Source organism: Ictidomys tridecemlineatus, chromosome 6 (genome assembly GCF_052094955.1).
Source record: "Ictidomys tridecemlineatus isolate mIctTri1 chromosome 6, mIctTri1.hap1, whole genome shotgun sequence".
NCBI lineage: Eukaryota > Metazoa > Chordata > Mammalia > Rodentia > Sciuridae > Ictidomys > Ictidomys tridecemlineatus.
Genome location: NC_135482.1, coordinates 60,905,792 through 60,931,203, shown reverse-complemented (window position 1 = coordinate 60,931,203; position 25,412 = coordinate 60,905,792). Strand labels below are relative to the sequence as shown.

Sequence of the window (25,412 nt, the reverse complement as noted above, 5' to 3'; positions counted from 1 at the left end):
ACGTGAGGGGAGAGCTAGCTGTTTAGGCCAAAGCACCGTAAACATCAGGGAGAACCTATGGGGGGCGCTGGGAATAGGGATGAAGGTAGGGAAAGATCGGTGTTTAAGGCTAAGAGAACATTGCGCCCCCTAAAGGGAGTGCGGATTAAAACTCAGGAGGACAATATCACGTGCTCTCCGCTCTACCAATTGAAAATTAACAATCGCTTCCTCTATTCCCCATGGAAACAACCCCGCCCACTGACCTTCCCACCCCGTTCTGTTGTGAGGTTTTGGTGTTTTATTGAGTGTTCAAGCTGACAATCAAATCCTTGCGCCTTCTGTTTGGATATCCTGCTTCCGCTTTGCAAGAGGGTACAGTTATTGGTCAATGCAGCAGGGGCTGGATTTTTCTTATCCAATGATCTCCCTACTGGGAGGGGTTTCTTGAGGACTCGGGACCAATCAACGGCGGCGTTGTTTTTGCGGCTTCACGTCGGCACCAGCTGCGGGGCAAGATGGAGGCGCTGATTTTGGTAGGAGCCGGAGGGGCAGTAGAGCTGCTGAGGTGCCCAGACGGGCGGGAAGTCAGGGTTTAGACGACTGGGAGTGGGGAGAAAGGGGAGTTCCGGGTAGTCGTCGGGGAAAGAAGTTCTGCTGGCTGGTGTAATAAGTGTATGGCCTAGTGCAGGACTTAAAGCCTCGGTTAAGAGTGGGAACCCTTCCGGGGAGAAAACCTAAGAGTCGGTAGAAAGTTAAAGGGAGCACATGGTGTCCTTAGCATTCCCTAGGATTATAAGTGTACTGGATTGGGGTCCCTCAGGGTCCTTCTCATTCTTAGCATTGTGGATGATATTCTGACTTGAATTTATGCAAACCTTCATACTTGCCCCGAAACTGTAAAATTAGAACATAGTTGTGTGGTCATTACAGACCCCTCCTGGTGGTTTTGAATTTGTGTGTTCATTGATGACTACCTGGCACTTTCCTTCAAACCAAAAACTTCGATTTCTTGTTAATCCCTATTACATAGGTATGCCATGATAAAGACTAAGCATTCTGTCAGAGTTCTGGAGTATCTGATAAGAGTTAGCTTGGATCATGGAATATTTTCTCAGACTCTGTTCTCTCTTTTCCCTCCTCTTTACAGTTAGGATTCCTGCCCTTGTGGGAATAGAACTCAGGATCTCTTCCATAGTAGGGAAGCCTCTACCACTGTGCTACATCCCCAGCCATAGGAATTTTTATTATAGGACCTAGGATGCTAATTTCTCCCTCTAGAGAATGGTGGTGGCTAAAGAGGTTTATTAGCCCTCTAGTTCATTTCACCTTTTTTTGCTAATTCAAACAACATAGTTATTACACTTTCTTTAGAATTGGACTAGAGCATTTCTCTTAAAAGTGCTTATCTGGCTTTCAGAGCGGGTGTGTGCGCACGCGTGGGCGCAGATATAAGAATTCCACCCCTTTTCCTTAATTTGATCTTTAGGCATCTTTCTAAAGAAGCTTTTTTGTCTTTTATTTTCCTTCAGATTTCATACATATATACACACAGATCCTTATCACTAAAAGGGAAAATAGGTTTTTTAAAAAACATATTTTTTTAGTTATACATAGACACAATATCTTTCTTGTTTATTCATTTTTATGTGGTGCTGAGGATTGAACTTAGTGCTTCACATGGAACCCAGTGCTTCACATGTGCGAGGCAAGCGCTCTGCCACTGAGCCACAACCCCAGGAATAATAGGTTTTAATTTCCCTATTTCAAAGTGTCACAGAAAACTTCTACTTATCATATGGGTTGGTTAAGTTTAGGTAAAGAGCTTAAAAATTGAGTAATTCTAAGTATTGTCTGTATCAGGGAATTAATGAGTATTCTAACCCAGGGGCACTTTACTACTGAGCTACATCCTTTGCCCTTTTTATTTTTTATTTTGAGAGAGTCTTGCTAAGTGGCTGAGGCTGGCCTTGAATTTTTAATCCTGTCTCAGCCTTCTGAGTTGCTGGGATTACAGGTATGTACCACCCTGCCTGGGAGTTAATGAGTTCTCTTAACCAGGTAACAGACTAAAATAGATTCTAGGAAATTGAATTGGTTTCTTTGGAAGTTTTTAGATTGTTTCATACATATATTTAAAAAGGAGTCTCCTTAAAGTCCAAGGATGAGGAAGATGTTGTCTGGGGAGTCATTTTTTTTTTTTTTTTTGGTACTGGAGATTGAAACAAAGGGCACTGGGGGCTGAGGATTTAGCTCAGCTGGTAGCGTGCTTGCCTCACACGCACAAGGCCCTGGGTTCAATCCCAAGCACTGCCAAAAACCTGAAACCAAGGGGCATTTAACCACTGAGCCACATTCCAAGCCCATTTTTAATTTTTAATTTTTAGCCAGGGTCTTGCTGAGTTACTTTAGGTCTCACTGATTTGTTGAGACTGGTCTTGAACTTGCAATCTTCCTACCTCAGCCTCCTGGGCTACTGCACCACCTGGCCTGTGGAGCCCCCCCCCTTTTTTTTTAGTTTTAACTCTTCACAATATCTTTATTTTATATTTATGTTGTGCTGAGGATCGAACTCAGTGCCTCAAGCATGCTAGACAAGCCCTGTACCACTGAGCCACAACCCCAGCCCTAGAGCCCTTTTTTTAAAAAAATATTTTTTAGTTTTAAATGGATCTTTTATTTATTTATATGCAGTGCTGAGGATCCAACCCAGGGCCTCACACATGCCAAGCAAGTGCTCTACCACTGAGCCACAACTCCAGCCCCATGTGGAACCCTTTTTAACAATGAGTTTGTGTGCAGTGGTGATTCGGCTGGACCTTTGGAGAAATCTGATCAAAATATATTCTTTTGAATTTGAGCAAAATGTGAAAATCTATCATATTTTCTCTTCCCTAGTTTTGTATCTGCTTCTCTCTTATTCCTTCCGTTTAATCTGTGTCTAAGATGCTGCATTTGAAGATCCTTGCTAACTTGGTCAGGTACCCCTGAACTTTGTTTAAAAACCATACAGGAGCTGGGGCAGTAGCATACGCTTGTAATCTCAGTGGCTCTGGAGGTTGAAGCAGGAGGATTGAAAGTTCAAAACCAGCTTCAGCAGTTTAGGGAGGTGTTAAGCAACTCAGTGAGACCCTGTCTCTAATAAAATACAAATAGGGGTAGGGATGTGGCTCAGTGGTTGAGTGCCCCTGAGTTCAATCCCCAGTACAAAAAAAAAAAAAATACTGATTCTTTGTCATCAGGATATAATGGAGTTAGGGGAAACCAAGGTATAGGGAAAAGAACTTAATAAAGGAAGTTCCTTTGTAAAAACTTGGATTAGATTTTGATTTCCTTATCCTCCCAGACCAAGTCTCTTTCTGATGCTACTGTAGGTTTTCTCATTGGGACCTTTCCATTCTTTCAATATGCAGAATTGTCCTTTCAATCATCTGTTATATAAAGCTTTTCTTGGGGACCAAGAAAAAGTACCAGCATGTATCAGTTCTAATTTTTATGCTGATCTTTGATTTGGGATATTAAACCAGGTACCTTTCTTCCCCTGTATCATCTCTATTCAACATTTTTTTTTCTCTTTACAATTTAACTTTAATTTGGACTCCAGTTAAGAATTTGTGTTCATTTTCTACTAATCCAACCTTTCTTGACTGGAATTCTGAGAGAAGATTAAGCCCTACTGCCCTAAGGCATCCATTGCGTATAACCAATCAACTTCTCTGTATCCACCATGGCATTATTTTGTACCATTCTTGGGATAAATGAGGAAACGATTACTTAAATATTATTATGTATTTGGTGATTCAGATGAAGAGTCTTAGTTGAGAATCAAGTAATTTTTCCTAGATCCCTACTTCTCACTCCCCTGACATACTGGCCCACAAAATTCAGCTCCATCTGATTTAGAATCACCTTTTCTCACTGCTCCTTTTTCTCTCATTTCCTTGTATTTTTACTCAGTAGTATATCCTGATTTTTGTCTTCATCTTCATTAGTATTTCAAAAGTACAAGGGATTCCTGGATCTCACCTTAGATCTCTACTGAGCTAAAGAGTTTACTGTACTGGCCCAGTGCAGTGGTCATGCCTATAATCCCAGCCACTCAAGAGGCTGAGATATAGAGGATCGAGAATTCAAAGCCAGCCTCAGCAATGGTGAGGCAAGTCTCTAAATAAAATACAAAATAGGGCTGGGGATGTGGCTCAGTGGTTTTGTGCCCCTGAGTTCAATCCCTAATAAGAAAAAAAAAAAAAGTTTACTGAGATACTATTTAACAAGTCACTCCTTAGGGAGGGTTCACTCCTAAAATACTTTGGGTTCCTAGTCTTACATTTCTATTTGCTGATTCCACTAGACCTCTGGAGATATCTGATCAAAATGCATTCTTCTCACTTATACAAGGCATAGACAAGTTGTAGGATGTTGAGAAAGGAAGGGTAAGATGGACCCGGTCAAGAAATTGCTGGGCACTGGGCGTGTCGTGGTGCATGCCTGTAATCCCAAGGGCTTGGAAGGCTGAGACGAGAGGATCGAGAGTTCAAAGCCAATCTCAGCAATTTAGGCACTAAACAACTTAGTGAGACCCTGTCTCTAAATAAAATACAAGATAGGGCTGAGGATGTGGCTCTGTGGTCAGGTGCCCCTGAGTTCAGTCCCCCGTTCCGAAAAAAAAAAAAAAAGAAATTGCTGGGCGCTGTGGTGCATGCCTGTAATTCCAGCAGCCAGGGAGGCTAAGGCAGGGTGTTCAAAGCCCGCCTCAGCAACTTAGCAAGGCCCTAAGCAACTTAGCAAGACCTGTCTCCAAATAAAATGTAAAAAAAAAAAGCTGGAGATGTAGCTCAGTGGCTAAGCATTGCTGAGTTCAATCCCTGCTTCCCACCCCCCCCCAAAAAAAAAAGAATAGAAAAAAATAACCATCAAAATTTGTTCTGAGGGCTGGGTCTGTGGTTCAGTTGTAGAGCACTTGCCTGGCACATGTGAGGCACTTGTTCAATTCTCAGCACCATATAAAAATAAAATAAAGGTATTGTGTCCATCTACCACTAAAAAATAACATATAAAAATGTTGCTCTGATTATGGAAATTTCTAAATAACAATAGGTTCTCTTTTTTTAGGTACTTGACAGTAGGACACATTTCTTAAATAATACAGCCCAAGCTTTCAAACAGATTTGTCTTTATCTTTTTGAGGTCTCCTTGTAGTCTCTGAGGAAAAAGACCCTTTCATCTCCTTCAGTTACCAGGGCTTAATAATAATGCTCTTCAGCCTGCATCTTTGGACTCAGCTTTCTCTCTCCTGCTATTTCTTCTGGTTCTCCCTTTTTTAGTTGAAGGGAGAGGAAGTTCTGCAGATCACCATTCTCCATTAATAACCTATGGAAGCCAGGTGTAGTGGTCCACACCTGTAATGCTGGTGGCTCTGGAGTCTGAGGCAGGAGTTCAAAGCCAGCCTCAGCAACAGTGAGGCACTAAGCAACTCAGTGAGACCCTGTCTCTAAATAAAATACAAAGTAGGGCTGGGGATGTGGCTCAGTGGTTGAGTGCCCCTGAGTTCAATGTCTGATACCAAAAATAAATAAATAAATAAATAACCTATGGAATCTTGCTGGGCATGGTGGTGCATACCTGATATTCCAGCAACTTGGAAGGCTGAGTGAGGCAAGGAGTATCACAAGTTCAAAGCCAATCTCAGCAATTTAGGGAGACCCTAAGCAATTCAATGGAACCTTGTCTCAAAAGAAAAAAAAAAGACAGGGGAATGTGGCTCAGTGGTTAAGTGCTCTGGGTTCAGTCCCCATTACCAAAGAAACAAAAACAAAACCCACATGAAATCTTAAAGATAATCACCTACCCCTTCCTTCCTCCTTTACCTTTCCCTCCCTCAAAGCTGAATTACTCCAATAGTTTAGATTCTTAAATCTTTGTATATGGGTTTCATTTTTCCTAATGCTCTCTGGATTCCCATTCTATCTATTTTTCCAGTGCTTTACAGACCAGGCTCTAACTCTGTCCTTTCTCTCTCCTTAATAACTTTACTCTAAAATAATGACCAAGACCCAGGTTCTAAGCCTCACTAAAAAAATCAGGCCACCCTAAGTGCACAAGGATGTGCATATACATGGAAGAAGAAACTATGCAGAATACATCAATGACTCTTAAAGGTTGATATTGCTCCATGGCCCTTGCTTCCTGAATCATCTTAATGGGGCTTTTGTTAAATTCTTTTGGCACTAACAGTAGAGGTACTTGGCCTAAATGCCCCTTCCCCCTGCTTTGGGCAAAGGTATCAATTACATTAAGCCCCCAAAGCACTCCCATCTCATTCCTGGCAGTCCCCTGTGCCCCTCTTCCAGCTGCGTCCTTGCTGGTGCCTGGCCCCTCCATTTCGTTAGGAGAAGCAATCTCCTCATTCCTGTGCTGTGGAGATATATTTCTCAGCTAGGGCTCGAGCAGTGCCAGCACTGCCCCCGGTGAGGTCCCTGGCAGCCATAAAAATTTTTATTGTGATTATGTTGGTGTCGGGGTGTCCATCTGGGTTATTGCACACCTAGTTTAATTGATTGAAGTTTAATTTATTGACACTTCAAATTAAATGATCAGAATAAACTGTGCTGTTACTCTGGCCGGCTTGTTTTAATGGTTGATTGCTGGAAGCAGACCTTGGCTTGAACTAAAACCCCCAAAGAGCAATTGACGCTGCTTCTAACTCTCCCCATGTCTTGCCCTCCAAGAAGACCTCGTTATAGATTTCCGACGTATTTATATATATTTTTTCCCTCTCCTTCACAGTAGTGGGAAAGAGTTGGTCCCTGGCAAAGTATAAATTATATCAAAGGTCTAGGGGAGCTGTCACATGGTCGGAAGAAGAGGAGGGGCCCTCTGAGAAGAAAACCAGACCCTTGAGAAGCCAGGTCCTCCCTGGGAGGCAGAAGATAAGTGCAATTATCTGGATATTTGAGGAGCCTACTGTTAGGTTTAGGATCTTTTTTGGCACCAGCGATTGAATGCAGGATTGCTTAACCACTGAGCCACAACCACAGCCCCTTTTTTTATTATTAGTTTTTGTTTTGAGACAGGATCTTGCTAAGTTGCTTAGGACCTCACTAAGTTGCTGAGGCTGGATTTGAACTTGTGATCCTCCTGTCTCAGCCTCCCAAGTCACTGGGATTACAGGCATGGGCACCACATCTGGCTAGGATCTTTTTCATCTAGATTCTTGCTTCTCTTTCTTTCTTTACTGCATTGATGTGGCCCGTCGCTTGGTTAGAGTCAGGATATTGACAAGATCACTGAAAGGGGAACTGGAGGAAGCAAATAAAAGATGGAATAGTAATAATAAAGTGTCAGTACCTACCCACCCACTTAAATGCTGGAGTAATTAGGAAGAGGGAAGGCAGTGTGCCCCTGGGGCAGCTGATGAAGATGGATTGGGAGGCTGAGTCTGTTTACATTATGAGATGCCTGCGCTGGCAAGGGCCCTCTTACAATTTGCCTCTCCTGCTTATGGACAGAATGGCTTTCTCACATCAGATTATTAGAAGGATTTCTCCTGTCCTTAGATTCCCTAGCCTCTTTGACTTATGCTGGTGTTTGACCTCCCCTCCTCTTCAGGAAGTTCTTCTTGTTGTGTAACCTAAGTCATATATGCTGCAGAGGAAGCCTGTCTCCTCTTTGATTTGGCCCCTTTTTTTTTTTTTTTCTCCCCACTCTCTGTCAGTTTAGATGTCCCCATCCATAACCAATTGGTCTGGATAGTTCTGACAGTGAATTTTCTCCAACTCCTTTTCTATTGTGTAGTTTTTAGAGAGAGACTAAAACCGGAGAGGAGAGCAATTCTGCCTTAGGGGTTGATTTGGGGGTGTAAATAGACTGAAAAATAAACACAGGCTGTCAATTCAATCTTTCAGAGACTAACATTGTTTTTAGGAGCAGATGGTGGGGGCAGTGGGTTAATTATGATACAAATTATGACCAAGAATGCATCAGAAATGAATCTAGCTCCATTTGCCTGTTTTCTTTGCTGAGTGATATTTAAGGGAGGGCTTCTGAATTACCAAACTGGGGCAGCAGGAAGTTCTAATACTGCTGTCAGGCCTCAGATGTGGAATATAGTCTAATTTCAGCTTGTTCAATTCATCTCTCTTCCCATCAGTGCTGCATCATTGTCCCTCATTTCTGTGAATCTTTCACTTTCATGATGGTTGAAGAGTCGGGGACTGTGTGACCAACCACTAGGAAAATTTCTACAGCAGAAAGCCTTTCTGAGTTTTAAGAAAGGACCCAAGATTTTGCATTTCTGAAGAGTTTGAGGCTTGGTCATCTTCATTCCGTGGATTTCACACTTAGCAGACTCGGCCATTGACCGCCGGGAGGGGTGTGGCGCCGGCCTCTACTCCCCCTGCTGGCTGTGTTAGTTTTCTCAGCCTCATTCATTTCTGAAGGCCACACCTGTTTATTGAATTCATTAACTTGTGAAAGGCAACAGGCCTAATTTATAAAAGGATCGATCATTTCCCCATTTTTTTTCTCCTTCTCCACGTTATTGTATTATCTTCAGAGACAAACTTGTTTAATTCTCAACCCACGTCTGTGAACTTGAAATCATAAGTTCGTGAGTGTGTATTTTGCTGGGAGCAAGGTCCATAGATTTCACTAGCTTTTCACCAGCTTATGAAGGGGGAAGGGAGCCTGCAGTTACTCAAAAGAGGTATTAACCTTAACTGATCTAGATAAGTCTCTTACTTCTCCCATGAGGAAGGTGAGAAAAAGGGAGAATTTGAGTATGGCTGATCAAGAATGTAATACAAGGATCCTAGGAATTTAGAGACATTTTCTCCTGTAATGGCAGAACTCTTGGTGACTTGGCTTGCCATGTTTTGAATCTGTGTTAGCTAGGAAGATTCTTTTTAAAAAAAATTTTTTAATATTTTTTAGTTTTCTGTGGACACAACATCTTTATTTTATTTGTATACTGTGCTGAGGATCAAACCCAGCTCCAGGCGAGTGCGCTACCGCTTGAGCCACATCCCCAATCCCTGCTAGGAAGATTCTTTCTAGTTGTCTTCTTGCCATTAGTTCTGCCTAAGACATGTGTTCAGTGTCGTCTTCTTTTTTTTTTTTTTTTTTTTTTTTTAAAGAGAGAGAGAGAGGGAGAGAATTTTTTAATATTTATTTTAGTTTTCGGCGGACACAACATCTTTGTTTGTATGTGGTGCTGAGGATCGAACCTGGGCCGCATGCATGCCAGGCGAGCGCGCTACCGCTTGAGCCACATCCCCAGCCCCAGTGTCTTCTTTATAACCAATATTTGGTCTCATGTCAGCCGGGGAATGTTCTGAGGTACCTGTGGCTCCTATTCTAAAGCTCTGCTTTGTTTCCCTTCATGCTAGGGATGGAACCCAGGGCCTTTCCTGCACTCAGCCACTGAGATAGATCCCCAGCCCCTGAACTGTGCCTCTTGACTCTAACTGCATGTCCTTATCAAAGCCCTTAGCTAATTCTTCTGAAGTCCAAAGGCTTGTGGCTTGCAGATTGGAGCCCTCAGCCCCAAAGGAGCTTTTAATTGGAAAACATTGGCACAGAATCAGGGAGCAAAAATACCTGCTTTAGCCATGTGCAGCTGGGAGTGGTATCTAGGAATTTCTCCTTTGAGTTTTTACTATCTTGGTTTTATTTTATAAATAGGATTGTGAGAAGAGCATCTTCTAGTTTCCAATTGGTTGAAACCCATTGCCAAACCATGGTATACCCTTTCAGTGTAGCCCTAAGAATTTCTCTTTAAGAAATGAAGAACTTTCCAGAATCACAACCAGATTCTTAACTTGTTGCTCTTTTGGTTTTGTGGACAACATATTCTACCTCCATGAAGGGTTTTTGATTTTGCCCCCTTAGCCACAGCTCCCAAATATTCTATCAATCTGCCCTAAACACCATTCCTCTAATCTTTTGGTGGCATATCAAGATATGCACCGAGTGTTACACCCCAAAGTATTCTCTTACTATATAAAACTATATAAACAGAGTAACTCAATGATTTTTAAAAATCCATCTTTACTAGTTTCACTTAAAAGACACACAAATATAGAGGTTTTTTTTTTTGTTTGTTTGTTTTTTAACCCGGGGATTGAACAACTGAGGGGCACTTGCCCACTGAGCCACATCCTCAGCCCTATTTCCTATTTTATTTAGAGACAGGGTCTCACTGAGTTGCTTAGCACCTTGATTTTGCTGAGGCTGGCTTTGAACTCCTGTCTCAGCCTCCTGCCACTGGGATTACAGGGCTTTACACCGCTTTTATCCAGAGCTGCCTTTTAATTTTGCTAATGACTCTAGTCCTGAGCAAGCTGCAGGTCATCCAGAGGCCCACAGGGGGCAGCACTAGGAATGACCCCACCCCCACCCCACCGCCTACAGTCCTAAGTGTGCAGAGGGAGAGGGTTCTGGAAGACAGTGTTTTTCATCAGGTTTCAGAAGCCCTTTATAGAGATTGAAGACACATTTGCAGCAGCCTCATTTGTTAATTTTATGGTGTTTTCAGCTGTCCTGAGCAGAGCATTCTAGTTTTCTTGATCATAAAAACATGCATGAAAACTTGTCCTACAAACCAGTCTGCCTGTACACCATTTCCAGGCACCATTAGCATTTGAGGTGAAGTTCTGTTATACACTCAGGCTGTGGCTCTCTGAAAGTCAGTGCATCACAGAACTTTGTCTCGAAAGCTTTCTAGCAGCTACCCATTTGGGGAGTGGGATGGAAGAATAGACCTTTTAAGTCCTTTGAATATGGGCCTAAGCTTGTAGGATCTTTCTTAACAACAGCATTTAATATGCTACAAGGTCAAGCCTAGTCCATTGTCTAGGAAGCCCATTTCTCAGTAGCTGGGAGTTATTTATAAACTTGCCCTTTGCTAAAACTTAAAATGAAATTACATTATCAGTAATGGCTTCTGGGGCCTTTAAACTGGTTGGTTTTATGGCATGAGGGGAACTCCTGGCCCTCCCCACTCCTGAGAGGTAAAGGCCCCGGGCTGAAGTGGAACCAGCTGCAGTCAGGAGGTGGCAGGAGAAGTAAAGAAGCTGCTGCTGGCTCCAGCGGTAGTAGAATAGAAATGTCAAGCAGCATTGAAGTTCTAATGCATTTCTAGCTATTTTTAGTGTGATTCTTCTTTGGAAGTTTGAACTAGCCAGCTTTTCTGTCATGCCTTCTTTCTTCTTCTCTAATACATTGAATCTGGACCTTGTCCGTGCCTTCCTCAGCCAATCTTTTTTTTTTTTTTTAAAGATAGAGACAGGAGAGAGAGAGAATTTTTAATATTTATTTTTTAGTTTTCAGTGGACACAACATCTTTGTATGTGGTGCTGAGTATCGAACCCGGGCCGCACGCATGCCAGGCGAGCGCGCTACCGCTTGAGCCACATCCCCAGCCCTCAGCCAATCTTTATCCTGCCCGGGAAGACCCAGTGTCTCTGTTTTAAGCAGGTATTCTAGGAAGCCAGTGAAAAGAGCAGAAACAGAATCCAGGGAATGTTCTTCTCTCTTTGCCAGCATAACTGTTTAGGCACTGATATTACTTTGGCCACAAGAACATTGACTTTCACAGTTGGCCTGTGGCTAATAGGGCTTTTCTTTTCTTTGTATTCCTGTACCTTCTAAATATACCAGATTCTGTGCCTGCAAGAACCAGTCACCTATGCCTGAATAAGGTCCAGGTTAAACTAGTGGGCTTTTCTATTAAGTTGCAGTGAATGGATAGAGGGACAAAGCCAAGGATCTTCAGGGAAAATGGTTGCAGGAAAAAATTATTTCTTCTAAATTTCCTCCTTTTGGACTTCTTTGTTTCCATTAAGGAAACTCATTTCACTGAGTGTGGTGGTACATGTCTGAAAACCCAGCTGCTCTGGAGACTGAGGCAGGAAGATAGCAGGTTTGAGGCCAGCCTGGGCATCTTAGTGAGAGCCTGTCTCAAAATATGAGAAAAATAAAAAGGTCTGGGGATGTACCTCTGTGGTACAATGCTCCTGGGTTATATCCCTGGTACTGAGAGGGGAAAATAAAGAAAAACACTGGTTGCAGTGGCACACACCTGTAATCTCGGTGACTCAGGAGGCTGAGGCAGGAGGATCGCAAGTTTGAGACCAACCCCAGCAACTTAGTGAGGCCCTAAAGACTTAGCAATACCCTGTCTCAAAATAAAAAATCAAAAGGATTAGGATGTGGCTCAGTGGTTAAATGCCCCTGGGTTCAATCCCTGGTACTGAAAAAAGAAAGAAGGAAACTCATTCTCAATTCACTGACAGGGAAATCCTTTAGTGTCTCCCTCTTGGTGAATCTAGGAGCTAAGTTGCTATGGAACAGAGGCTGCATTATGGGGAAATCTTTGTATGGGAAGATCTTTGAGGAGCTAGGTAGGAGTTAGGAAAGCTGCTTCTCTTAATTTAGACTAGACTCTAGAGGACTTTCCTCTGCTAGACAACAGTTTCCTGGTTGGAGACAGAAGTTCCTTCTACCTTGTTTATTCCAGAGTGCAGTTTGTGGGGGGCAGCTCTAAGGATTGCTTGTCAGAGGAGAGGTAAGGTCAGTAGTAATATCACCCCAAATGGTCACAGTAGAAAAATCCACTTATATGCGGAAATCTAATTATAAGAATTCCTTTAGAGCTGGGTTTGTAGCTTAGTGGTGGAGTGCTTGCCTCACATGTGTGAGGCACTGAGTTCCATTCTCAGCATCACATACAAATAAGTAAAGGTCCATTGACAACTTAAAATATATTTTTAAAACTTCTCTTAGATGCTCACTACATCATGAAAATTTGTTTTCGGGCTGGGGATATAGCTCAGTTGGTAGAGTGCTTGCCTTGCATGCACAAGCCCTGGGTTCCATCCCCAGCACAACCAAAAAAAATCAAAATTATTTTCTCCATGATTGAACAAATTCTGAGTTTAGTATATGTCAGGCATTGTTCTGGACACTCAGATAAATCAGTGAACAAAACCAAAAAAACAAGTTGCTGTCCTCAAGAATTCAAGTTGTGAAAGTTGTCATTTCTTATCACCCTTTACTCCCGTTCTTAGCCTCCCTTCCCTCTCCTGAGCTCTGTTGGTTTTTCACGGGGACACCTACACCTCCTGGACCCTCATGAGCCAGTTGACCTTTGTAGAACGCGTAGTTTCTGAATCCTTGGGTATAATTTTTTTCTCCTCATCCTTGGGTCTTTGTTCAACATGACTTAGAGAATGTGTTGGAGGACTAGGGGTTTGCTTAGTAAGAACAGGAACAGAGCAAAACAACAGCCTCATTTCATAGTGCAGGGATCCCAGTGGTAAGTAGTGTTGATTGCCAAGTCAAGGAATGTGCCCTAGCAAATGCCTTCTGTACAGGCACCACTCTTTTCCCTGTCCTCCCCCTTTCCCCTCCCCTAGTAAACTGATTAGAAGAGAGTGACCCGGCCACTGCGGCTTTTTGTCTTTCTGTGCTCTCTTCACTGAACTGCAACAGCTGCAACCAGCCCACCACTGAGCTTTTGCAAAGAGGTATATTTGCAGTTGATAAAGGGAATTAAATGTAACCCTTTAGACTGAGGTTGGGATTCCCTTATGAGAGCCAATATTCTTTTTTATTTTTCAGTGCTGGGGATGGAACCCAGGACCTCAGGCAGGCTAAGCACATTTTCTACCACTGAGCTCATAATCCCCAGCCTCTCGGTTTGATTCTTGATAGTGAAAGAAAACTCCCCTCTTGTTTACTACCTCCAGTCCCCAGGGTGTTTCTCAAATCTTCTTACGACCCCCCAAAATTCAGATTGGTTTTTGTCTTAGCAAGTTAAGTGGTAGTGACTAGGATATAGTGGGGGAATTGGGCTTGGTAGGAGAGTTTTGGGGCCGTGTCTGTCTCTCTGGGCTGAGTTCAGAATTGGTGTGTGTGCGTGCGCACGTGCATGCACATAAACACTTATTTTCTTCTATTCAGTGTGTGGGTGGTTTAGGGAAGGCTTGCTTTATGCCTCTGCATTGCTACTGCATTGGGACTGCAGACACTTCCAAGTGTACTAGGGCATTCAATCCTATTTTCAGATGGCCTCATGCAATGCCTATTAATTAATCTGGTCACATTCCATACCCACCTGTGTGGGAGACCAGGGAGGGATGGTAATTTGGAAAATAACTGTACCACAGTGTTTGGAAATAACAGCATGACCTACCTTGACTGAGCTCTCTGTGAGTCAGACGCTTCCTCTGTCGCTGCCTTGGAGTCCTTTGTTGAAATGCTCCCTCCCCCAGGTCATTTACTGCTTGATCATTCTCAGTGGGAAATGTCAAAATCTAACTGTATCAGGGAAGGGGACATATAGAGTCACCTCTGTAACCCCTTACAGCCCCAATGTGACTAGGGAAAGTTATCTGGGATGCCAGTGGTGATGGGAGCCTTCAGGACTGAAGATGTGTTCGTATCTCCTCAGGAACCCTCCCTGTATACTGTCAAAGCCATCCTGATTCTGGACAATGATGGAGACCGACTTTTTGCCAAGGTGAGATTCCCTTTCAAATTAGTTTAGGAGCAGGACAAAGACATTGTGAGCTTGGAATCTTGAGACTGGCCCTACTAACTCATATTCTTTGATAGTGATAGTATCATTTTGAGAATCTTCCATCTCCCTTTGACATCTCCAGATAAAACCTCAGTTTTCTTTGGTCTCTAGCTACACTGCTTTCCTACTTGCTGTCCTCAGACTTTGACCTCCACTGTTACCTGCATCAGGGGAGAAGCATCGGAACATTGGTTCCTGATCAAAGCAATATCTAGATGTTAGAAGCACTCTACCCCTGTACATCATTCCTACCTCCTTCCCTCCCACCCTGTCACCTGCTTGGATTTACCCAGGGGATTGTTTTGTGGTTTCAACTCTAGATTTACAGGACTCACCAAGCTTCTTACCTCTTTGCCTTCCCAGTATGGTGTTTTTAACTTTGGATCTTTTGAAAGAGAGGAGAAAGGACACCCTTCTCTTCCCTCCATATTCTCCCCCTCCTGTAGAAATTTCTTCTGTCCCTGGTGTATTAACTCCGGGCGAGCATAGCATAAATCAATCAGCAGGTAGAGATTAGTTTAGAATTCACCAGCTGTTCCTCCCTGTAATTGGATGTAACTATGCAGGACACCTTTTGAAACAGTTATCCAGTTACTAAATGCCAGACCTGTCATAGGTCTTCAGCTGACTGCGACGGATTAGCCCCTAAAGAGCAGAACGATGTAGCAGCTTGCATCTCCACCCCCTTGCCAGGGAGAGCCTGGGAATAGGTTCAGCAATGTGCTAGACTGCCCCCTGCTTCTCTTAGTTTGCAGAAAGGAAAGCTGAGACTTGAGAGACCACAGGGCAGGGCTCACCATGCTGTGGAGGAGGGTTTTACAGTCTTTCCTCATTCCTCAGCTTCATACAGTGAGGGAGTGTCTGAGGAAGGGTCTGAGGAAGAGTTCTGCCTTCTAGTCTTTGTTTTCTCTGGCATGACTGTCTGACAGGACAGCTCCCCAGAAGCACTTGGTGGGAACAGTCTGAGGAGAGCTCTCCTAAAATGCAGATAGAAGCAGGGCCTCATCTCCAGGTGTGGTGGCACACACTTTTAATTTCAGTGACTCAGGAGGCCAAGGCAGGAGGATCACAAATTTGAGGCCAGTCTTACCAATTTAGTGAGGCCATAAGCAACTTAGTGAGACCCTATCTCAAAATAAAAACATAAAAGGGCTGGGGATGTTACTCAGTGGTTAAGTGCCCCTGGGTTCAATCCCTGGTACAAAACAAACAAACAAAAATGCAGGCCTCATTATAGGTCTGGTAGACCTTTGCCCACCGTTTTTAGAAATGTGAAGTGGGATTGCTTATTGCAGGGTTCTTTAATTCTTTCTTTAAATTTGATTACTCGGGGCTGGGGATGTGGCTCAAGCGGTAGCGCACTCGCCTGGCATGCGTGCGGCCCGGGTTCGATCCTCAGCACCACATACCAACAAAGATGTTGTGTCTGCCGAGAACTAAAAAATAAATATTAAAAACTCTCAAAAAAAAAATTTGATTACTCACTGCTCATTCTCTGCCTCAGTAGCCCTTCCTTCTCCACGTCATTATTTCTCCCTCACCCTCTGCCTTGAAGGAGAGAAATCCAAGATCCCAGGGCGAGCATAGTCACTAATCATTCTGGGCTCCCAGCTCTAATGACCCAACCCTGTCTCCTTTCCCTCTGACCAGTACTATGACGACACCTACCCCAGTGTCAAGGAGCAAAAGGCCTTTGAAAAGAATATTTTCAACAAGACCCATCGGACTGACAGTAGGTCATTTTCCTTTCACTACTCCCTCTGTTGGGGGCGAACCATGTGGGAAGGGGGTGGCAGCAGGACTGCAGAAAAAGGATAAAATGACTGCCTCCTTTTTCTTTTTCACCTCCTCCCCTCATATAATAAACTTTTCAGAAATGTAATGGGGAGGTGAGTGTACCTCACGCGGGAATACCATGCTGGAAGGTTGGCTGTTAGCTACCTGTCTAGTCCCTGGATTTATGAGCCTCACTTGACAAATTTAACTGCAGCTCTGCTTATTGTACCGCATCCATTAGGGCAGGTAAATGGAAGTCTGTAAAGGTGACCGCTCTGCATTTTCACCTCCGAAGGATCGACTAGTATCCTGTCTCATATACAAGGAGGGAAATAAGTGTAGTGGGTAGGAGTGGGGGAGGGAGGTTAGAGAGAAGATACAATTTAGAGTCCCCTGGTTTAAATTTCCCTTCTGATACCACCCCAAAAGAATAGGTCAGTTTAAGTCTGGAGGTCATTAGAGCCTGCCTTACCTTGGCCCCAAACAACTAGATACCAGGAGTTCAGGTAACTCCTATTCTACTTCCTCATCTCAGGGCACTCCCTGTTTCTGCCTTTCTCCCCCCAGGTGAAATTGCCCTCTTGGAAGGCCTGACGGTGGTGTATAAAAGCAGTATCGATCTCTATTTCTATGTGATTGGCAGCTCCTATGAAAATGAGGTGAGAATCCCCAGTCCTTTTTATTATCTTTGATGCACTTCCTAAACCACAGGCAGGACGTAGCCGCATGTTTTGGGCTTAGGAGAGCCACATTCCTCTGGCTTCTGACAGGACTAACCAAGGGGTCAGAGATCTCCACCATGGCTCCACAAATGAATCTGCCTAGAAAGGAAGTTTTTTCCACTTTCTTATTTCCATATAGAAGGCACAGTGTGTGTGTATGTGTGTGTGTATGTGTGTGTGTGTGTGTGTGTGTGTGTGTGTGTGTGTGTGTGTGTGTGTGTGTGTGTATGTGTGTATTTATAGTATAGGTTTTAATATCCTTCCCTGCACAGTGTTTTTTAAGATGGATTTCTGAGATATGGTCAAGGTTGGGGTCGGGACGCTGGGTCCTCTGTGAATGGTGCATACCCAACTGAGCTTGAGCTAGGAACAGATATTCTGGGTCATGCTGAAGCTATACAGTATGAATGGGTCATTGGATGAAGTCATACAATGTGAATGGGACTATGGGTGAGATCCTAGCCTGCTTCCTATATGCAGGAAAAACCATTTATGTCAAGTAATAGCAACTTCCATAAGAGTAGATAAGTAAGGGCTGGGGTTGTGGCTCAGTGGTAGAGCACTTGACTTGCACTCGTGAGGCACTGGGTTTGATCCTTAATACCACATAAAATAAAGATATTGTGTCCACCTAAAAAAACTAAAAAATAAATATTTGGGGGGAAAAGGATAGGTAAAAATAAGTCCCCAGATAATTTTAGCAAAAGTCAAAGTTTGAGAGATGTGGAGGGCTAAGATTGTGGCTCAGTGGTAGAGCGCTCACCTAGCACATGTGAGGTCCTGGGTTCGATCCTCAGCACCTCATAAAAATAAATAGATTTTAAAAAAAAGTTTGAGAGATGCACCCCTTACCGAGCTCTTATTGCTGCGAGTGCTTTGTTAAGTACATTGTTATTTAAACCTTACAGTGCTTCTGTGAGACTTAGTCGTCAGTGCCTTTGTTTTACCAATGAGGAAACCAAACCATGAGGAACCATAAAATTATTTGTTTGTGGCCATTGTCAAACTACAAAAGTGGCAGTTTCATACGGTTTAACGAAATAATTCTGTCAGGGTCATATGTACAGGAAATGGTTCAGCCGGGGTTTAAACCCAGTTCTGTCTGACTTAAAAGCCCGTGCTTGGGTTGAGGTACACTCATTTGGTGGAGTGTGCACTAAGCATGCTCAGGGCCCTGGATTGGATTCCCAGCACCATAGGGGCAAAAAGAAGGACATGCTCTTTCCACTAACCATGCTGTCTTTCTCTGACCTTAGCAGTGATTTTTCTCTGTACTTAAGACATCAGATAACACATATACAATTAGTAAAGATATGTGGAGGGCTCAGGCTGTGGCTCAGTGGTAGAGTGCCTGCTTAGCATGTGTGAGGCACTGGGTTCAATCCTTAGCACCACATTAAAAAAATACATAAATAAGATAAAGTTATTTAAAAAAAATATATGTGGAGGACTACAACAGGAAAGTTCTATTTAAACTTTGGCTAAAGAGCCTCAAATTGTGGAATGGTATAGCAGAATTCACTCCTGTGAGAAACCTCTTCCTGTGTTGTATTCAGTTCTACCTTATGTTTCTGGTCCTTTTAGAAAGCCCATATATTTTGATGGTTAATGAATTGGAGGGTTTTGCTTTTGGGGAGCAGTTTGTAGGGCCCTGATCCTTCTCTTTCTCCCTCTGTCTCTCAACAGTTGATGCTTATGGCTGTTCTGAATTGCCTCTTTGACTCCTTGAGCCAGATGCTGAGGTAAGCAGCCATTCTTACTGTTGGTTTGGGAGAGAAAGTAACTATTCTTCAGGCCCAAGGATTTGAGGGGGATCAGCAGAGGCTCCAGGGACTCGATTTAGTTTAAGAAGTGGGCTTATTATTTCAGAGTAACTCACACTGATGGGGAGGACTGGATGGAGAGCATGTCCTTCCCATTCTCCTGAGGATGGGGATTCTCCTACTGGTTCCCAGTGGCTCTGTCAGAGTTCTCAGCCCCTCGTGATGCTTCATTCTCTGAGGCTCTGAGGCGTCATTCTTTACATTAGAAGCAGGCAAAGGGCAAGCAAAAGGAAGTATCCCATGTGAAACATCCATACCTTGGGAATGGAGGCGGCACTCCCAAGTTTCCACCTCTAGCCCTTAATTTTCCCCCTCTGTAGAACAGGAATAATATGCTCTTTACCCTCTCCTCCCTTTCCATCTCCTCACTAGTCCTCTGTTCTCCATGTCGATGGGCAAGAGAAGAGACATAAGATACTTTTCCTGAAAACACCCAGGGCTCTGAACTTCATTCCCCCAGCAGCTCCCTAGTGAACCCAGTACAGACAGCATCCGGAACAGAACAGCAGGCGCTCTCAGCCCCGCAAAATCAGCAGAACAAATGGCTCAGGTTTCCTCAGGAAGGGGATGATTTATTTTTCAGCCAGGTGAATGAATAGACTTCATTTCGGGTAATCTAGTGAAAGAGTCAAACTAACGGATGTGACAGGCCACATGCACCAACCACAGGATCTGCAGCTGGTGGATATGGGCCCTGATTGTTCTTAGCCCCCTTGTTGGGATTCTTTTCTGAGCCTGAGCAGAGCTGGAAAGGAGGGGGGAGGACGGGATGCAGAGCGAGCTGTAGGAGGTTTGTCAGAGCTTGAGTGCAGATAGGGTTTATATTCAACCCCTTCCCACCTCCCACCACCTCCAGATTTTTAGCTGTGTTTGTTTCCTTTTTTCCTACCTACTGATGTCTGTGTTTATAAGCAATGTCATGAACAACATCATAGTAGGAAAACATCACGTAGGAAAAAAATTATATATCTAAGCTGGTCTCAGTGGCTTGTGCTGGTAATCCCAGCAACTCAGGAGGCTGAGGCTGAAGTATTTCAGGTTCAAGTCAGCCTTGGCAATTTAGTGAGACCAGGGCTTGGCACAGCAGTTCCAGAGACAGAGGCAGGAGGATCGTGAGTTCAAAGCCAGCCTCAGCAAAAGCAAGGCACTAAGCAACTCAGCAAGACCCTGTCTCTAAATAAAATACAATAAACGGCTGGGGATGTGGCTCAGTGGTAAAGTGCCTCTGAGTTCAATCCTCAATACCAAAAAAGAAAAGAAAAGAAAGAAACAATAGCTCTGGATAATCAGCCTATGTATTCACACTCAATTTTTTGACATTCCTGATCCTTACTCAGCATACAAAAATAGGAAAAGGGTTAGAGGAAATGAGGTTGGCTAAAAAGTTCTTCATCTTATTCACCTCTTTATGTGCTTGTTGGACATATTTATTTATTAGTATAGTTTGGGATCCCTATCCAGACAATATCCTAGGATTCTATCACACAGGACTGGTTTTTCTCTTCTTTGGGGGATTCAGGAAAAATGTAGAAAAACGAGCTCTGCTGGAGAACATGGAGGGGCTCTTCTTGGCTGTGGATGAAATCGTAGATGGAGGGTGAGTTTTCTGACCTGCCTGGATCTGGGATGGTTGGGTGGCTGCCCTTCTTCTAAGTCAAGTGGGCTAAGTGGTCAGAATTCTGTCCCCATAGTACGTTGGTCCACTAGGACAGAGTGAACATGCCAGGAATCCTGGTGTACTTCCCAGCTACTCAGGAGACAGGCAGGAGTGCAGGTTCAAGAGCAGCCTTAGGCTGGGCAATGTGGCACATGCCTGTAATCCTAGCGGCTCAGGGGACTGAGGCAGGAGGATTGAGAGTTCAAAACCAGCCTCAGCAATAGCAAGGCGCTAAGCAACTCAATGAGACACTGTTTCTAAATAAAATACAAAATAGGATGGGGATGTGGCTCTGTGGTTGAGTGCCCCTGTGTTCAATCCCCGGTACCAAAAAAAAAAAAAAAAAAAAAGCAGCCTTGGAACTCAGACCTTGTTTCAAAAGTAAAAAATAAAAAGGGCTGAGAGGGGACTGGGGATATAGCTCAGCGGGTAGAGTGCTTGCCTCGCATGCACAAGGCCCTGGGTTCAATCCCCAACACCATACACTTACACAAAAGGGCTGGGAGGCCTGGTGTGCTGGCACATGCCTATATTCTAGTGACTCAGGAGATGGAGACAGGAGGATTGACAGTTCAAGGCCAGTGCTAGAAACCTAGTAAGACCCTATCTCAAAATTAAAAAGAAAGAAGGGCTGGGGATGTAGCTCATGGTAGAGCACCCCTGGGTTCAATCACAACACATATCCCAAAGTGAACAGTGGTCTCTTTTTTGTCTCTGTAGGGTGATACTAGAGAGTGATCCCCAGCAAGTTGTACACCGGGTGGCATTAAGGGTAAGCAGCAGCAATGTATTTTCCTGTTACCCACCTCCCACGAATCTATCCACAAATACCCTCCAGAGCCAGACCAACCGAATGTGTCTAAGGGTCTGGGCTGATAGCATACATATAACTTTTGTCCCTCCTTCCTATCTTAGGAAGGAAGGGAAGCAAAGGAACTTATTTCTTCCCCTAACATGATACCTAGCATCTCATGTTTTCTTTGTACAAAGTAAACATTTAATGTATTGAATGAATGATAAAATAAAAGAAACTTTAATATTCATGGTTCTGAAACTTGAGGTTGACTTATTTCCTCTTTGAAGGATCTGAGACAGAGGAGTGTCTTTCTTGCCTTTTAAAGTCTTATGTAACAAGGTGTGTTGGCTCACGCCTGTAATTCCAGTGGCTTGGGAGCTGAGGCAGGAGAACCACAAGTTTGAGGCCAGCCTCAATTATTTAGCAAGGCCCTAAGCAACTTGGCCAAGTCCTGTCTCAAAATAAAGAATCGAAAGGGCTGGGGATCCCCTGGGTTCAATTCCTGTGAGCCCGCCCCCCCCCCAAGAAAAAAAAAAAAAACACCATTAAAGTCTTAACATAACTGAGAGTACTACCTCTCCATCAAGAAGTACTTATTTACCGGGCATGGTGGTGCATGCCTATAATCCCAGTGGCTCAGGAGGCTGAGGCAGGAGGATCTCAAGTTCAAAGCCAGTCTCAGCAAGTCCCTAAGCAACTCAATAATACCCTATCTCAAAAAATAAAAAGGGCTAGGGCTGTGGCTCAGTGGCTAAACACCCCTGGGTTCAATCCCCATTACCAAAAAAAGGTTCTGTTCACCAGAACCTTAGTCCTCTTTGGTACTAGTGATATCAGAAATGGGCCTCTGAGTCCACTACAAAAGGCTGCAAGTCTGCTATGGGGACCATGGTGGGTAGGAGAGCCCACCTGCAAATTGAGGGGGTGCTATGATGTCTGAACAAAGCAAATCTCCCCATTCACAGAATGTCCCAGCTCTGACCTCCATAGAGTGAAGGCTGACAGTGCCGGGTAATGGGAAATCTTCTCCCTTAACTGCCGTGGGCTCCATTTGCATAGTTTAATCTTCTCCTCTAACATATGTCTCTATGTGGCAAGAGAGAGGGTCCCCCACCACCGACTCCCCCCTTCCCCTTCTCAGGCTGCTGTTCCAGCAGTTTATTTCTTCAAATTAACATGCTGTCGTTACCCATCAGGCCTTGCGGGATCCATTAAACTATCCCTGGCTCCCCCTCATCCTTTCCCCAGCGATATTGATATTCAGGGAAGGTCTTCTCTGACTAGGGAATCAGGTCCCTACCCCCCAAGTTGAGGAAGTTGAGGATCAGATAACCTGCTGATTACTTGAAATGGAATAAATCTTTTAAGAAGTCTAGTCTTAAAATGGAGGATGGATGAAATGACCCTTTGTGTTTATGGTCCCTCTGGCCAAGTAAAATTGTGGCTGTACTAGAAGGGACTGAGAAGTTTAGGGCCCCTGCCTTTTGCTTCAGTTTAAAAGACCACCTCGTCCTATCCACTGCCAGCCTCCAACCTAAATGCTTGTCTCTGTGCCACAGGGTGAAGATGTACCCTTAACGGAGCAGACCGTGTCTCAGGTATGACTCTCTCTCTTCCTCTCCAGATGGATGGGGTCACTAAAGAGGAATAGTAGTTCATCCCAGTTTGCCAAGTCTGATGAGACTGGAGATCTTCCCTGGTTCCCTCTTATTCCGGAGAACTGAAACTCACACAGCCCTGTGCTCCCACCCCCCTCCCAACTCCTCTCCCAGTTGCATGTGAGCAGTGGCTGTCAGCCCTCCTCAGTACCCTTCAAACCCTCCCTGCCTGATGCCTCATTCAGTGATTTATTCCCCAGCAGAGGCTTGCCTTAAGCAGATGGTCTGTGTGCGTGTGTGTGCACACTCTCTTTCTCTTATTATTCAAATGAAGGCTGGAAATGCATATTCTAGGATATACAAGTTTTACAGATCCATCCTGCTACCTTGACTGCAGATAGATTGTCTACCTGATTCAGGGGCCAAGGGAGGGGTTGTTTTTTACCCACTTGAAATCCTCACTAAGGAGTTCATCTGGATGTATGATCTCTTCTTTTTAACATATGTCCAGTAACCCCCAGTTTTTTTCTTTCCTCCCAGGTATACCTCTTCTCTCTTCATCCTCCCAGTGGATTTGAATTTTGGGGGAATTTCCCAAACTGACAATCCTCTAGGGCCTTAGAGACTTCTTCCTATTCCTCTACCTTTGGGGATTTTCTATTCCTCATTCTTCTAAGGACGGGGAAGGCAAGTGATGAGAAGGAGAGCCCCGCCCCCTTCCCACCCTGCCCCTCAGCAAGTCTCCCTCAGTGCTGCCCTTGTCTCTGCAGGTGCTTCAGTCAGCTAAAGAACAGATCAAGTGGTCACTCCTCCGGTGAAGACCCCGTGCCTGGCTCCTCGCCCCCCTCAAAACTCTGCATGTCTGCTGTGATTTCTCATCCAGGCCCAAACTGGTGCTCTCAGGGTCATCTCGGGGATTATAAGGGATCCTTAAATCTCCATCCTGTCTGGGGTTGCCCCCTCCCCCAGTATACTTCTCTCTCCTCAGTCTTGCTAGGAGTAAAGCTCCAAGCAGATTTGGATGCAGGGCAGAGGAAACATCCTCTTTCCTTCTAGACTGGATTTTGGTCCATGCTCTCCTACCCCCATATTTTCTCTACTCCTTTGCCCTTCGCTGTAGCTACACTCCAGATCAAAGCAGGAGAAAGAATGTGCTGAATGTTTTCTTCCCTTTGCCTTTACTAGGCCTTGTCCCAACAGCCCATATGTCCAGCAAGGGTAGAGGTAGGAGGAGAATTCCTCTCCGTATTATGAGTGAGGTTGGGGATGGGCAGGGATGTGTCCAGCCTCAGTCTCAGTTCCACTTACTGGCCTCAGCCTTTTTTCCCCCCATTTCTTACTGCCCTGTCCTTTGCCTTGGAAAAGTGATTGGAGGCAGCTTATGGGGAATGGAGCAGAGTGGCAAAAACAGTGAGTTAAATGTTATGGAGTGGGCTTATAAAGTTCATTCTCTACCCTGATCCTGGCATGCAGCTTTAAAACTGCTGTGGTCTGTGAGTGGTCATTCTGGGGAGGTCCATCTCTTGATCTGCAACATTAATTCTCCATCTTTACTACCCGTGGGCCTTTTATGTGGTTTATCCTCTCTGCCCCAGAGCAAAGCCAGTCCCTGGAACAAAATTCTATTCTAGTCTTGGGAAGAAGAGTTTTTGCTCAGAACTGGGGAAGGAGGGGGACTTTCAACTGGGCCCTTGAGGTGATTGGTCCCCTCAGCTCCCAACATGTATTTTCTCCTCTGCCTTGGATCTGCAATCTGCTGCTTAACTCTGTTCTTCCTTTGCCTCAGCCTTACATGAAAGCAGTAGGTCTGGGCTCTTTCCCTCCCTATGTGGCCAGGAGAGGTCACTTTCCTTTGGGGTTTGGATTTCCCCAGGAGGATAAGAGAATGGATCATCCACTCTTGGGTCTAATTTTTCCCCTGACCCACCCAAAACTTCTTCCCCACAAAAAGATAACCTTCCTGAGAAACATTCTGTCCCATCCACTAACTGCCAATACTCCAACACTGAGGTGGGGCAGACAACTGGGCATATTTGAGGGGCATCTTGGTGTAAGAGATGTACAGTCAGGAGATGGCCACCTTCCTATGCTGCTCTGTGTGAGGAGGAATAAAACATTTCTTTTTCCAAACTGCCTTTGTGTGATGTTTCTGTTCCTCTTCCTCTCTTTTTGGCAGCTACTCCTATTCCTCCAGCCCCCTCCCACTCCCCATCTTATAATATTTCTTCCCTCCTACCTCAGAGACTCCCCAGCAACTCAACCCCCCCATCCCTAATTTACGGGGCTGTTTGCCTCCTTGGCATAGCTCCGTCCCCTCGCCTGGAAATTGGCGCCAGGGGTGGGGTGGGGATGGTATTTTCTCAGTGGGAGTCTCAGGGAACTGAGTTCTCCCCCCACCACCCCCAAAGCCAGCTGCCTGCTCCCGCCTCAGCCATTAGTAACCCAGAGACGCGCACCTGCGTGGGGGCTCTCCTCCAGCC

At 44.5% G+C, this 25,412-nt stretch overlaps 1 protein-coding gene across 3 annotated transcripts; it reads left to right on the top strand.

Annotated features, from left to right (window-relative positions):
- Positions 1-411: 411 nt before the first annotated feature.
- Positions 412-25,062, top strand: Copz1 (coat protein complex I subunit zeta 1). 3 transcript variants are annotated; one of them, XM_040280523.2, is made up of 9 exons: positions 412-515; positions 14,432-14,500; positions 16,211-16,292; positions 16,904-16,995; positions 18,745-18,800; positions 20,401-20,478; positions 21,259-21,310; positions 22,894-22,932; positions 23,473-23,664. In XM_040280523.2, the coding sequence occupies exons 1-9, from the start codon at positions 498-500 to the stop codon at positions 23,533-23,535; spliced, it is 549 nt and encodes a 182-aa protein (XP_040136457.1). In that variant the 5' UTR covers positions 412-497; the 3' UTR covers positions 23,536-23,664. The 3 variants fall into 3 exon arrangements, with proteins under 3 accessions (XP_040136457.1, XP_077909507.1, XP_005325135.2); XM_078053381.1 differs by lacking the exon at positions 14,432-14,500 and having other exon boundaries at positions 465-515; XM_005325078.5 differs by lacking the exons at positions 412-515; positions 23,473-23,664 and adding an exon at positions 23,703-25,062 and having other exon boundaries at positions 14,375-14,500.
- Positions 25,063-25,412: the final 350 nt, after the last annotated feature.

Bases quoted from the DNA above. Each gene is read 5' to 3' on its own strand.
- Copz1 (XM_005325078.5), top strand. From the start codon at position 14,378: ATGCCAGTGGTGATGGGAGCCTTCAGGACTGAAGATGTGTTCGTATCT. The intron at 18,801-20,400 runs GTAAGCAGCCAT...TGGGGGATTCAG, and splicing joins TCCTTGAGCCAGATGCTGAG to GAAAAATGTAGAAAAACGAG. The intron at 20,479-21,258 runs GTGAGTTTTCTG...TTGTCTCTGTAG, and splicing joins GATGAAATCGTAGATGGAGG to GGTGATACTAGAGAGTGATC.